General features: G+C 39.9%; 1 protein-coding gene across 2 annotated transcripts in view; it reads left to right on the forward strand.

The window, feature by feature from the left end:
* Window positions 1-15,909, forward strand: part of CLCN3 (chloride voltage-gated channel 3) — a 139,235-nt gene that overhangs the window by 55,980 nt on the left and 67,346 nt on the right. For both annotated transcript variants that reach the window (XM_019534606.1, XM_019534608.1), the window contains exon 2: window positions 2,331-2,506. In XM_019534606.1, coding sequence (XP_019390151.1) covers window positions 2,347-2,506 — 160 coding nt within the window. In that variant the 5' untranslated portion in view covers window positions 2,331-2,346. The remainder of the gene's footprint in view (window positions 1-2,330; window positions 2,507-15,909) is intronic.

Here is a 15,909-nt window from a genome sequence, read left to right on the forward strand (position 1 = left end):
CTTCCAAGAGAAGTGGTGCAGGCTCCTATCCTGGGGGTGTTTAAAAGGAGGTTAGATGAACATCTTGCTGGGGTCATTTGACCCCCAGTACTCTTTCCTGCCATGGCAGGGGGTTGGACTAGATGATCTGCTCAGGTCCCTTCCGACCCTAGAAACTATGAAACTATGAAACTTTTCTATGATTTTATGAACCAATTTTTGTGGTTTGTTTGCTATAATAGTTTTAACGGCATATTACCCTTTGATTTTACATAGAGAACTAATCTCTCTCTTTGTGGAAAACTATTGAATGTAAAGGGAGTAGAAATTTATTTTATTATAGTGTTTTCTTCTGTTGGGGCCTGTTGCCTGCAGGATGTAATGTAGTGAAGTAGTTTAAGAGACAAGTGTTGGTCTTCTGATTAAAATGAGAAAATGAGGAATGAGACAATTGTCAAGATGTTTTTCTAGGTAGCGTTTTTTCTAGGGTAGACTGAAGACTGCCTTAAACCTTGCCACAGCAGGAAGGAGAGATTAGTAGTCTGTGGTATGAGTTTGTCCTTTTTAATAACCTGTTTTAACATCTTATACAAACCGTATTGAAGTGCTATGCTACAGCCTGCTGACACCTTCATGTTAACAATGGGATCTATTTTTCCATCATATTTGATCAGGGCTATATGCGATTAAAAACTGAAGTTAATATTAATTAACTTGTAATATAGTAGAAGCAATTCTCTGTGTTAAATACAGTTCGTATGTATGCAGCTAACATATCAGCCTCCGGTTTCCAAGCTTTCAAGGCTTCTGATTGTAAGGTGCTCTTTTACAGAACTGTAGCAAAGACAACTTTTTTGGCATAACATTATTTCATTTACCAGTTACTGTTTCTAACAGAAGCTCCTTATAGTGATTAGCTCAATATTCAGCCCTTTCCAATTTAATGGCTACCGTTATCTGTCTTCTCATCGACTATCTGTGCTTTTCGGTAATTTCACTCAGAACAAAAATTGTATACAGAAATGCTTTTTTGTTGTTGTTGAATTTCCTCACACTTTTAAGAGCTCGTTTTTCAACAGACAACTTTTTTTTGTCTTTAAGCTCTGTTTTGCAGCTGTCTTTATACTCTGAACCAGGACTATGCTACTTTGATGTGACTGGATGCTAGGCACTGCTTGGGCACCCCCTAGGATCCTTCCCTGCTGTGTGGGCTGCACCAGTGTTACATAGCACCTTCATGCATGGCAATGGGAGAGGCAGTTGCAGGGGACCATGGGCTTCATGTTAACCGTTCATGTGCCTTATGTCAGTGGTTCTCAATCTTTTGCACCTTACATCCCACTTTTGTCAAAAAACCAAGGTTCCACCATGTTAAAAGCAAAACCCCATTTTCCCCAAGAAGTGTATTTTTACATTTACATGCATTTTAGTATTATATTAATCATTAATGGAAATTTTCAAATGAGTTAAAGTCCCACTTACATGACCTTTGCGTCCTACCAGTAGAGAAACATTGCCTGACGTGACCTGTGGGCCACCAGTTGGACAGTCCTGCTCTAAACCAGTGATACCCAAATCATGTCCACTAAGCCACAATGGTTTTGCAACTTAACGTATGCAGCATCTGGCAGAAAATGTTAGCAAAGGTGGTTTCCCTGCTGTGCATTGTGTCTGCATTTCCTGCATTTAGTAGTCAATAGTGTCTTACCTCTTTGGACGTATTTATCCCTGGCCTGTGCAAATGTTGACTAATGTACATTAGTTTTACTTTTTGAATGGATGTGTTTGTTGCAGTTCTACAGGGGTGAACATGTGGTTTATTTGTTAGCATGGTTCTGAATACTGACTTGGGTAGTATGTTGAGAGTATGCTAAGCTGTATGTCATTGCTCCATGGTGATCTGCCATAGTAGTAAGGAAGCTAACTTTTACATGCGCCTTCCAGCCCTCATTGTTTTAACATGGAATTTTACAGGTGTCATAGACCCCAACCTGCACTATGCTAGATTAGATTTGAATGTTGGCTAGGCATAAATTGATGGGTTCCAGTCATGTTTCTTCAGAGTGAAATAATACTCGATTTTAAAATTAGACTATGGAGGACTCAGGAAGAGAGAGGGAACAATGGAGTAATAGCTATAAATAGAAAATTCCTTTTTGTAAATATTAGAGGAAAAATATAATGGCAATTAAAATAAAAATATAGCAATTAAAATGCATAACATAATCTTAGTTTTCTGTTTGCCCAGACACACACAGCTCAATTTATTTGTTTTACTGGATATTAAATGCCTGGTCATTCGTGTATATTTAGAAAATTGCTTCTTAACGCTGCACTCTTTCTTTTCTTAGGTTACAAAGCAGCTAAATGGAGTCTGAGCAGCTGTTCCACAGAGGTTACTATCGAAACAGCTACAACAGTATAACTAGTGCAAGCAGTGATGAGGAGCTTTTAGATGGAGCAGGTGTCATTATGGACTTTCAAACCTCTGAGGATGATAATTTATTAGATGGTGATGCATCAGTTGGTAAGTTAATGCTCATTTATGGCTTTCCTGACATACAATACTTCTTGTTTGTTTGAAAAGAGAATCATTTTTGTAGCATCAATTAAAAGTTTTCAGTTCTCTTCAGCAAATTTTTCATGAAAGTATTAATTAAAAAACAAATCAATTGGTACTAGAAACCGTCCTGTCATGTGTCTGCCAAGATTTCTCTTGCTGAGTAATTATATTAGCCTTTCCCATTGACAAATGCTAACTTTGCTAATAATATTATGTCTTCTGTCATTGCTTACCAACTTGAAAAATCTTGTTTCCCTTCCGTAAGGGAAGTCATAAAAGCAGCATCCTCTTAACATTTCAGGTTGTTTTCAACTGAGAAGGTTGCAAAGATAAACTCAGATCTAAACAGCAATTCATAAAAATAGTTATTAGCTGTTGTCTTGGTTAGATGTAGCAGTACTATTTTTTTGTGCTTGCTGTCATCTGTTTCTCTGTATTATTCATTTCCATTATTTATTTCCATTGGAGTGAAGTGGTTAATTCTTCTGTGGTTAATCTTAGTGTTGCCAAGAATCCCAGGAAAAGCTCACTGTCCCTCTAGTGTACTAAGTGACTGAAGTGACAAATATGTGCTCACCAGTGAATGACAAACTTCCTATCAAGAAGGAGGCCAGCCATGACAGACGTACAAATATAATGTTTGAAGGGCTCCAGGTGCCTTTGAAACACACTCCAAGCAGTGAGTGTGCAGATGTTAATGTTCAAAGAAGTGTTTCAGAAATTCCTGGAGTGCTTCAAAATCATCCTTGAAAATGAGGAACATCTTTGAAGTACTTCTTTTTTTATGCTCAGTGGACTGTGATGGAGGGGAGACCTGAAAGAGGTGAAAGGAAATGGCTTCTGATTATAGTGGCATGTCTGGCTTTTTTGTACCCTCTAAAATATAACTTTATCACCAGTGCCTTCCTATTTCCAAATTAAATCAAATTCAAAATTATTTATTTGGTTCCCAAGACTTACTATGGATTTTTCTAACCTGTCTTCCTAATCATATTTTTCCCATTCTGTCCAGGTAGTTGCTCTACTTATTTCTTTCTTAGCAGGTTGGTATTGGTATTTCACTTGGGTAGTACTTCTCTTGATAACCTTCCTGTATCTCCCACCTTACAAGTTAAATTTTGCCTAGAAATGTGTATTTTCCTTTCTTCTTGCTGCTTGTGTTTCATGATGACTGACAAAGTGATCTAAAAAGTTATATAAAAATTAAATCCAGAAATCTGTTTTAAACGAAAAACATCAACATTGCAGAGACAGGCACTCAGAGTTTGAAAATGCTAGATTAAGGTTTCCTGCACAACTTTAATTGACCCATTGAGTAAAGAGATTATGATGCGGTCTTTTTAATTACATGATCTCATGCCTTTTCTTCCTCCTCATCTCTGCCTCATTGAGTATAAAAAATGGATGGCACTTGCTGAATGAGTTGCTATTTAATATTTAATTTTACCATCTTCATTCAGTGCATGACTCCACATAACCTAAACGCCATATTGGATGCAGAATTATTGATTTCCTCATAGGCTTTTTTATGGCACTTAGCAGTGTCGGCGTGTTTCAAGCCCATTAATGAATTTATCTCCCCTGTTTCACATCATTGTGAAAGTATGGCAGAGACGAGGGTAAAATCTAGTTCTCCAGGATTATGTTCAGCTGCTTTAAACCATGAGATCATCTTTTCTCTTTCTACTGGCAGCCTATCTCGTTCTCTATATAAAGCAGTCTCCCTTCACTACAAAACTTCAAATTATTCCCTAAGCATAATCCATCCAATACATTTTATGAAGCAGATATTCTTTTAAAAAAGCCCTCATGTGTGATCATTTATTTAAGGAATGACCCAATGCATTCACACTATGGGTCCAAGATAAAGTTTGTATAGACGGCCATAGGTCTAGGATTTTCTAACTTGTCAGTGCTTGATTTTACAACTTTTTATTTTTTTTTATATGCAATGTCCAAGTTTTTAAGGAAAGAAAGTTGAAAAAGTAGAGCTGCTCTAATGTGGATTAATGATGACTTATGCAGGGTGAGTCAGTAGCCGGGCTAGAATTTTTAGATCCACAGTAGAGATTCTACCACTCTAATTAATGGAATAACTGGTAATATCAGTATACTATAACTATGTAATTGGGCCAGATATAGAAAGATGATCAGCCAGATGCTTTACCAGCTTTTTGCTGACAGCAGAGGATTGCTGAAATTTAGCAAGTTCAGTTCCAGAATCTGAAGTGGAGTTGGCTACAGACTAGCTTTATATCTCTTCCTGCCACTTTCTGTCTCTGTCCTCTACTCTTTAACTCCTCTCACCTGGCTCTGCTCTTATTTGACTCCATCCTTTTCCCCTCCTCCCTCCTACACCTGTTGCCCTGTTGCAAGGGTATCAAAGATATAGCCCAGGGGGCAGTTCCAGCCCACAGAGCCCTATTATCCAGCCCTGGTGCTGCCTGCAGGTCATAGAGTTGACACACAAGCAGTATGCAGGTCATGCCAAATGGCTGCATGCAGTCCTTGCTTTGGTCCATTGGGAACCACGCGTGCTCCAGCACATGTCAGCTCCATTCCAGATGCTGTGGTGCATCCCAGAATTGTTGATATGTGAAGCACGACCCTGGATCAGCCATTTTATCCAGCATCCACTTAGGGTGCTCCAGGAGACATGCTAGATCTGGCGTGTGGGGCTGGTCTGTGGGTCCCATTTGGGGCTGAATGAGTTTGACACCTTGGCCCTATTGCATCCTATACCTACGCACACATTCCACCGAGTTATTTCCTCCTAGTCCTCTGCACTTCCTGGACATGAGCAGGAAGAGCACTGAAAGCACAAGACAGTTCTCTAGTGCATGGGTTGGCAATCTACCACCTGTGGGCCTGATCTGGCCTGTGAAGAGATTGGATCTGGTCTTCAGCAGCTCATGAAGTTGGCGGCATGCTCCGGCCAAAGCAGCAGAGGCAACTTCCCCAGGGTCATTGCACTTGCCTTTTTCTAGCTATTCATAGAATCATAGAAAATGAATGTTAGAAGAGATCATCTAGTCTCACTCCCTGCTCAAAGCAGGAGCATCCCCAACTAGATCATTTCAGCCAGGACTTTGTTGAGCCAGGCCTTAAAAACCTCCAAGGATGGAGATTCCACCACTTCTCTAGATTACCTATTCCAGTGCTTCACCACGCTTCTAGTGAGAGAGTTTTTCCTAATATCCAACCTAAACCTCTCTTGCTGCAACTTCAGACCATTACTCCTTGTTCTGTCATCTGTCACCAATTCTTTATTCCCTTCTCAGCATGTGTTGATTGTCAGGAAGGTGTGGGGACGCAGCCTGCAGTGAGGGATGGCTTATAAGCAGTGATCTGTGGTGGCAAAAGTTTGCTAACCCCTGCTCTGGAGAACTGAGGAGAGAAGCAATTTCAGGGGTCCTACTCAGTCCTCAGCAGCTGTGGTATGAAGTAGGCTTGGCACACTTGGCTAGAATTGGATCCTGGAGTCCTGTGCTGGCTGTTTCTGGTCAGGATCAGGTCTTAGGGCCCTGTGCATGCCCTGCCCAGGCAGGATTGGGTTCTGCAGCCCTGCACTGCCCTGGTCTGACTGGGATTGGGCCCTCTGCTGTGCTGTGCTGACTTAGTACACAGGGCCACAGCCCATGGGGTTCCTCACAGGATCTGTGGGAAGCCCGGTGGGCTGGATAACAGAGTGCTGGGGACCAGATCTGGCCCACAAACCAGAGGTTGAGTACCGCTGTCCTAGTTAGTTCCCTGTGTCATGTAGCACCTGTGTCATCTAGCATCTACCTATCTTTGCTGGATATCCAAAGCTATATATTGCTGATTTTTGTATTAAAACTCTAAGTTAAGCAAAGAGAAGTGATGTGCTAGCAAGTAATAATGCTCTATCCTGTGCTTGTTATGGATAGTAAAATTAGGTTTGAAGAACAGATTAGATTAAAAAGCAAATGACTATAATTTCATTCAGTGCTTTAAAATAGGTATGAATTGTTTGGAATGGATCTGCTGGCACGTGAACCTTAATTCATAAGATATTTCCTTCCTGGAAGTGAGTTGTTTTATCAATGGCCTATTTATACCTTGTCTGCAGAAAACCTGGGTACTCAATACAAAAAGAATATTACCTTAATAATTGTTAGAATGGTTAGAATGTATAGTTTCCCAGGGTATTTACACTTCTCGTAAGTAAAACAAAGTATTTTCTGTAAGCTGTCAGAAAGACACCTAATTTGTAAAGTGTAGAGACCTTATAGTTATCATTGTAAATAGTTTGGGAGAATTTTGATTTGAAGTTGTAGAATCTTGTCTATTAATTTTGTTAGGTACATACAGAAAACATTCTGTGAAACTAAATACATGTGCGTGTGTGTATTCCTTCTCTCTTTCATTTGTGAGCTTTAGTTTGTCTTCATGCTAATGTTGTTGACAGGGCCAAAACCAACCAAGTGCCTTCCTACTGAGATTTCATGATTTCATTATTATGGTTTGTTTTTTGTTCTTAATATATTTTGCCCTCCATTTTTTTTGCTTAGCTAATGCTGTTTTCCTGATATTTTAATTGGGTTTTCTTTCCTTCCCTTCAATTGTAATAATATTTTAGTGTTTATTGTATCCAGACCTGCAAAATGAGTCTACTATACAAAATTAGATAATTTCATAATTTATGACTGTAAGGTTAAAGAATGACAGCTCAGAAAGAAACTATCTATTGAGGCATGCCATTAAGAAAATTTAAAATTAAAGATTTGTTTAAATCATAGCCAATCTTTCTATTTTTGTAAATATTTTTTAAAACCATACTTAAAATTTACCTGAAGTATTTAATTCGCTTACATTTTTGTACTTGTTTTTCTGCACTTCACCGTCTACATTCTATGCATTTTGTAATGTACATTCTCTATTCAAGGGCTGGTTCTAAAGAGCGGCAAAAAGTCAGTGGACATGCTCTTGTTGACTTCAGTGAGCCTTCAGTCACTAGGGCCCTGATATAGCAGAACTTGTAAATATAAATGTAGTCATATGAAAAGTGCCATTGAAGGCTGATTTGATTCTGAAGTATTTAATAAATTGGGGCCTAGGAGAGGTAAATGAAATCATTTGCTTATAAGGGATTTTTGCTGAATCCTAAAGGCATACCATTGAGGCAGAGTGCTAAGGCCATAGCTAGGCAGCAGACTTACCATGCTCAGCATCAGTACTTAGGAACCTGAGTGTTTGGTTTCATGCACGGTGAGTCTACTGTCTAAGCCAGGGTGCAGCTAAGTCCTTCCAGTGCTGAGTTTGGGGGTAACTGACCCTGACTCGCAGCAGATCTAACAGCTTGCTTTCAGCACCAGGCAGACTTGGTTACACTGCTTCCATTAGGGACAATAGCATCTGCAGAGCTGCAGCATGTTTGAAGGTGTCATTGTTAGGTAAGACTGGATGTAGATATTGCCGTCCTGCTCACCTCCCACTAAGAGTTGCATTTTGTGCTATAGGGGCTTAAGCGAGTTCAAGTTGGGTTTGGCCTTCAGAAAGTCTAGGTTCAGATATAGAATGGAGTTTTTTTCTTAATATTTAGGTAATAATTATATTTAGAAGTGTACTTTTTTGTAAATCATGTTGTATAATGTTGGTTTTGGAGATTGAATTGGTCCCTGCAAATCTTCATGGCAACCATTCTGTATCTCAGTAACCAACACTAGAAAAAAGGCTGTGTTTAGATCGTTTTACTATTCATTGTTTCAGTTACTGACCACAGAAAACATCTGCACCAGTGCTCAGTTGTTACAGTGATACTTGAAAGATAAAAAGCTGGCCAGATATGATGGCATTTTACTTGTTCTTAACTCTCTTGTGTGTTTTTTTTTCCACCCCCATAGCCAGATGCTGCAGCTGTTTCTTCACACGAATCTCATTGACTTAAGTGACATACTGTAAGACAGCAGTGTTATTAGGAAGAACCACTAGCTGTCACTAAACTGTGACAGCGCTGTAGTGTTGTGGGGAGCCATGATGGGCTAGGGAGTATGCCAGAAGGAAGGTGTTTGATAATATCTTTTATTGAACCAACTGTTTAGTTGGGAGAATGTAGTATCTTTCCCAACACTATAGTTAGTGCAATAAAAGCTATTACCTAACAAGTCTGTGTTCTCAAATTAAAGTGTGAATCACTGAGTGTGTAGGGACTCTGATTAGCAAACAGGTGGAAACTACTAGTAGATCTTGGCAAATTCCCTCAGATAAAATAACTGTTACAACATGTTAAATGATTAGGTTACTACACATGGGGAAACTTTGGATGCCATCCATCACAGTCCTGCTTTGGAATGCCACTGCGTGTCAAGTTTGATAAAAACTTTTGTCTGTGCTGCTTGTATAAGTTTATTTTTTTCTAATAATCCATTTATTTCTTTTTTTCCTGTTTGAACTAATCTTTTCTCAGAAGAAAGATGACTTGTTACAAGGTGATAGACTGGAGTGTCAGAGGTATCTGAATTGTTAGGGATAAAAATATTTATAAATGCACACTTTTTCTATAGATTTTGCAGAAACCAGCCTTATGCTGATCGTATTACGATTGCTTTATTTTTTCATAAATGCACTTGCTCTGTGTTGTGTTTATTGTTAGGACTCTTCAAATCATTTACTATTAAGAAATATTACATTGCCTGCTCCAACATTTCAAAGCATTCAGAAAGATATCTTGTTTAGTTCTTAAAGGGAAAATAATAGCTCAGAAATATATATTTTTTTATATATATATATATATATAAAAATTACAGTGTGTCAGAGAAGACTTTATTAATTGAGTCTGCTGGAGCATGGTAATTACCTTGCTCCAGCAGCCTTCCATGTCTCATGTATTAGTGTCCCTGTGCTTCAAAATGGTGACAGGGCACTTAAAGCTTGTCAGATGCTTGAAGCCACTCTAATTAAACAGAACTCTTCCCCCCCACACCCCCCATGTGTAACGTGACCAGCAAGGTCTTTTAAGAGTATAATGCATGTTTGAAAAAATGCTTCACTCTCATGAGCTGACTCTAAACTGAGGGAAGTTCTCACTTCATGGAGCAAGTTGTTAGCCAACATGGTTTGTACTTAGTTGAGAAGAAACAGAGGATTCTTGAATGTGCTTTAGTCAAGGGATAGCTTCTTAGATAGACTATGCAGTTACAGTATGCACAAGATGCCAGCTGAAACCAGATAGCTTTATTTCTTTTATTTGTAGTAAAATGGTTTACAAATAATTTCCCTGGTGGTTGTTGCCCAAAACAGGCTAATTGATTTCCTTTATCTAACAAAAGTTAAACGAAGACACAAAATTTAAGATCTAAATGAAATGCTTCTAGGGGGTGATAGTAACATAGATTCCTTAGTTTACTGTGTGCTTTTTTTTTTAAAAAAGTCATAATTCTCTTCCTAAATGATATAAAGTAATTCTGCAATCTCAGATGCTTTTACTTAACAAAGAAAATCTGATCACGTGCAAACTGAATAAGCAAGAATTTTCTGCTTATTCAATTTGCAGAAGTTATTTTCTGCAATGGAACCTAGATGTCCTTTTATATTAAAACAAAGTTAGATTTTGCATTGGACCCAACAAAGTTTATAGCTCTAAAATAATTTGGAGTCTACTGTGAATGATTAGAGCACATAAATGAAAGGAGGAGAGCAACATGTTTCTTAGGGCTCTCTTTTCCTCTTCCTTCTAAATAAATACAAGAATGTATGTACTCTGTTGTGAACTGGGTACTTTGGGTATAAATTCTGCCAGTCTAGAAAGGCTTCAGCTGAAGTGTAACCAGAGCTAAATAATTCTCAGTTCCATATTACTTGGTAATAATTTGTGTTTCTGCCTTACAGTTTTTTGTAATTTAGACATACAAAACACAATAAATACAATTTTGCTAAAGAATCCTAGAAATTCTGTTGTAAAGAAATAACACGTGTTTATTCTATGAGCTTCTTAGCATTGGAATAATATTGGCAATTTACCTCTTTCTAAAGAATGAGTGAGTGACTGACAGCTTGACATATCAAGGGATAGTTTTATGAGGAATCATAGCAGTATTTGGGAGAAAATAAGAAAGAAAAAATGGATAGAAAGGTTTAGTGATTTAGCCAATTATTTTTAAAGGAAAAAATGGAAGCTTTGAGCTCTCTTCCCTTTAAAAGCATGCATGAGAGTTTAACAGTGCCAAAAGCTTTTTTTAAAGATGATCTGAAATCTGAAAAAACCTGGGCTTCTGACCTTCTGAGTCCTGAGCTTCTTGTAAGAAATAAGTGTCAGTTATGATCGTAGCGTGTGTGAACTCTGGTTTAAGGTAGATAACAGTTTACCACAGATAATAAAATTTGAGTTTGAACAGTTGAATGCACCTGCCTTAAAATATTTTGAACTGTGGCTAACCTTTACGTTTAGCTAAACATAAGATTTAATTGCAGCTTCAGACCATTTGCTCAAAGGAAGAAATAAAGTCTGATATTTCTATGATTAAGAAGCACTCAGTTTATGCTGTTGTAACTGGATAGCAGTGCACATCTCTCATACCTGAAACATTTTGGAATCTGCTTTTTCAAAAGGGAACTTAATGAAATGGGGTGGACTTGGAGACTTTCTTTTCAGTTTGTTTGGTGACATAGCCAGGGTACAAGCCACAAAAATATGAACTGCAGTGTTAAAGTATATACATCAGTTTTAAATAATTGATAGTCAGCACACATTCCTTCAAAGTGCTCCTGCTGAATGTTGAAGCAAGAAAGCAAATTTTGTGCACTAACGTTGGCTGTGATTTTTGCATTTAGGTTCCAGGCAGATGCCATGAATACTGTATTTACTTGAATCCAAGAGGAGGCTTTCCTCCTACTTCTGGGGAGAAAAGCCCCTTGCCATTAATTTGAGTACAAGGCAGCAGAGGAAGGAGCAAGCAGTTGTGGCTGCAGCTGCAGCTCTGGCTTTTGATCCAGAGTCAAGGTTGGAGTTGCAGCTGCTGCCTGTCTCCCTGCAGCAACCTGCCTGCATCTCCCATCCTGCAGCCTGTACCCTATGGCCCTCTTTCCCCCAGTGTTTATCCTCCCACAGCTCCAGCCTAGCTCCAACCCTGTGGAGCCAAAGCTGTGCCAGAATCAGAGCCAGAGGGTAAGCAGCAACAGGGTGGAGTAGCCAGGGAGCAGAGGCTGTCTGTGCAGAGCTAGCAGGGAGTGGTAGTAGGGGTGGCCAGGTGGGAGGCAGGGATCTGGGGAAAAGACAGGTGCCAGAGGGTACAGGCATGGTGGAAGCAGGTAGTAAAGGGGGCAAGTGTGTGGGGGAAAGGTGGCAGGGGTCAAGCTGTTGGAAGCTGTGGGAAGGATGAATTTAAGATGACTCTCCTATAGTTGGATTCTATACATGAAATGAGAAATGTATAAGTCCTTCATATATAGCATCTAAGTACTGAAGGTACATCTTGAATCAGAGTCACCTTGGGTTCAGTTAAATACGGCAATACAGTATGTGCTGATTGATGGCTTGTTTGATTACAGGATTTTTTTAAAGCTAAATCTGCCATTTTCCTCTCAGTCTTTTTGGAAAATGGAGTATTTACTAAACAAGGTCTTCTCCTCCCCTTGTACATTACCTCTGTTTTTGTAGAGACTAGGCATGTGGCATATCTTTACTTACATGAAATACAGATATTGAATATTTGTATGAAAACCTTTCTTGATTGATGTGACTCAACATGGATATTAAAGTGATAGGAAAGATAACTTGTTTAACTGGATTTAGCTAGTAATTTTGCATGTTGCAAGAGGATTGTGAAACAATACTATTCAGCTTTGGTTACCCACCTGAGTAGGTGGGGCAGGATATCTACATCTTAAGATAAATAGAGCTATAAGGAACTCTGTGAATTTTTGGCATACTGGGTTTCAAAACCCTGAGTTTGCTATGGTACAAAGTAGTTAACTGAAGTTTGAGTAATAAAAGCTGAGCTGTGGGATTGCGTTTTATATATATATATATCCACCCTCTTCATTCCCTCAACTGGCAGTGTTATTCATTTGAAAGTACTTAAGTCAATTAAGTCTTTCACTTTCCCAAGACTATCATCATCTCAATTTTCCAGTTTTTCCCAACAGGTTGAAAGGCACACACTGTCAGTCATTCAGAACATGCACCTCTCCTCTGAGTTGGTAGCACAGCATAGTAAAGTGAAATTTGCAAATATTTTTATTACATCAGAATTTTGATCGACACATCTTAATCCATACACTCCATGATACATAGTCACGAAACACCACATCCCTTAACTTTTCAGTTAAAGTATTATACTGAGGTCTTAAATTGCTAAAACTGTTCCAGAACAGTCACTAGCGTAGTGTGAATTATCTGCAAACATACCCTAACTTCACTTGTCAGATTAGGAAGTATGCTTTGTAATTTTTTTTGCCTTTTTTTAACTCTTGCTTGCTGATTTTCATGGTTCAATAATTTTCTTTGGTATGGGTTCTGCATGCTCCCAGAGCTCTGAGTATAAAAACATACAGACCAAAACTCTGGAAAAACCAGTGAGCTTACATTTTAAAATCACATGGAAATAAAATGGGAAGAAGGAACAAAATGGTTGGAGACATGCTTCAGTCCTACTAAGGACCCGTGAGAGGAAAAACCCACCATAAACACGAAGTCTAAAAACAGGGTGTCTGATCCATGCATATGAATTTGTTAATAGGGAATCTGTTAGATCTAAGAAGTGGCACCAAAGGGAACATACACAGTGGGCACATCTACATGTGACACTTGATGCACAGTAGCCTAATAACACTGTGCAGTACCATGGTAGTACCATATTAATACACTACTACACAGTAAATGTCACAAAAAACTGCATTGGCACTGCTGCACAGTAACTGTAGTTACTGCACATTTAGTTGGTATTCATTAAGGAACTGCGCAGTAACTGCTGTGCTTTAATGATCATGTAGACCCATTGTAAAGGGAAGGTTATTGAAGAAGTGATGAGGAAATTCAGATAGGATTACTCTTTGGCTATCAGAAGCACTTTATAAATACAAGAATGTATGTACTCTGTTGTGAACTGGGTACAGAAGCACAGGAGAAAAAGCAAGGGGCAGCTAATTCTCAACAAAAGCAAAGCACAGACTTCTTTACATACTGATAAGTTGCATACAGATCAACCCGCCCCGCAACATATTCTTGGCAGTCTGACAGCGACTCATCCTGGTGTCTTGCTGAACCAGGCGCGTTTTCTCAAGCTGTCTCCTGATAAGCTTATCCTGAAGGCTGCTGTGTTGTTCCCGCTTGGCCTTCACCAACATCTCCTGCCCTGTCCTGACATGTATACACTCCTTTCAGTACTTTTGTATTCCTCATCATTCCCCCCTTGTAAGTGTTTGTGCTTACACCTCTATATTCATAAAGGCTTTGACATGTTCTTGTCATTCGCACTCATAGGCAACCTCCCTGAGCACCATCTTCTGCAGCTTGGTTTTAGAGAGCCTAGAAACACTCCGGGCAGTTTTTGATAAACAATAGCATAAGCAACACAGAAACATTTGGATAATAATGAAAATGGCAAAAATGCAAAATAAACTCAGAATACACCATTTTAGCAGGGATTTCAACCATCCCCCTACATCTGGAAGTCACCCCCACCAATAGAAGTGTTTCTTCTCTGCAACCGCATGGATCACCTGCAACTGCCTTCTTATGGTGCAGAGGTCTTTTTCCACTCATTGGTGCTGATCAATCCAGGCACAGCAAGTATGGTTCACAGCTGAACATACCCCTTCTTGAGTGGCTAGGAGATAATCCAAAGCTGTATGTTTTTCAGTAGCCACCTGCCCTATCTGGGTGGTTTCATCATTAAGAGCTCCTAAAGCATCGGCGCTAGCATTAAAAAATTCCTCCATAACTCCCAAAATGTTTACAATGGTTCTTTCTAATTCAGCTACCCCCAACCAAGGGAGAAATGTCCTGCTAAATTGATGGAGTCTGGTGGGTCGGCGAACCAGCGGGTTTTCAACAGCTCGCCTATGTCTGGGCAAACCAGGTGGGAGATTAGACACCTCATGCCGAGAGAGGCTTGGGTGTAAATCAACTGTGACAATTCTCCCCAGGGTACAGGTGCCGACCCAATGCCATGGCAAACTCTTGTGGACATCATTCCCACATAGCCAGAACAAGCCTGGAGCAGCTATTGTGCTGAGGTCCTTACAGGTTGTGTTCCCAATTCGGCACTTCCGATTGACCTGTAAGGTATAGGTAGGGTCATATTGGCTCTCCACCAGCTTGTATTGAGATATTGATTGTTTACAGGAAGTAGAATCTAACAACACATAAAATTCGGACCCGTTCATTACCAGACTATGGGTATCCTCCAGGGTTCTGTGGATAGTAAGAGACCCGTTGGTACACTGAAAGGACGTATTTCCCAGCAGGATCCCAGATGTATTATGGGAGCAATAGTCAAAGGTTACCCAGCATTTGGGGTAGTGCCCCACTGAGTAACCAGCTTCACCTGTCCTACCACTCTCATTGCACCTATAACAGAGGGCTGCCTCAAGTCTAGAGAACGGTCTCCAGCTGTCTCAAGTCTTTTTCCACCATTCAGGGATTGACTGCTGCGTTCTATTAGAGTGGGAGGAAAATCTAATGAAGCTGGTATTTGTACTGTTTCCCCAATCCTCAAGGGGAATCGGTACCCCGAGCATTGGGATTCCTCTGGCTGGGTATGTAGGCCTATGTATGCACACCCAGCAGTTTGTAAGGTCGCCTGCACTAACAGTGCTCTGCCCCAGGTACATAATACTGTTCTCCTCCCATGCCCTGACTAAAACTCCTGGCATGAAGCAGAGCAAAAGGAAAGGTAACATCTCAGGGCCTACTTGAGTGGTATCCCAAATGCTGCTATCCCTTGGAACTTTGAGGGGCTACCCTTGACTAAAATGTTGGCCTCCAACACACTACTGCCAATAAAATACTGGCCACAAGAATACAGAACAACATTACACCCTGGGGAGTTTCTAAATCTACGTAATTATCTGCGACTTCCCAAGGGGTTAGTGTGATTCATACTAAATTACTAAAGGCAATTCAACACATAGCCTCAAGTAAAACTTAGCAAGCTGTGCAGGCTATTTTTCAAGATTTCGTTGTCTGTTCTTCACTCACAAGGAACCCTCTGGATCTTCATGGAGGTATCTCTGGTGAGAGAAGCCTTCCACTCTGTCGGGACGGTTACCTTCTTGCAGTGGGAGGTATGGACCCAAGGAGAAACCACGGCAACTTTCACAGCAGTTGGGGTGGTTAGCAGGACCTGGAAAGGCCCCTTCCACCGAGGCTGCAGGCAGTCCTTCCTCTGGTGGACCTTAATCAGGAC

This window comes from Crocodylus porosus, unplaced genomic scaffold, assembly GCF_001723895.1.
Source record: "Crocodylus porosus isolate Cpor-Errol unplaced genomic scaffold, CroPor_comp1, whole genome shotgun sequence".
NCBI lineage: Eukaryota > Metazoa > Chordata > Crocodylia > Crocodylidae > Crocodylus > Crocodylus porosus.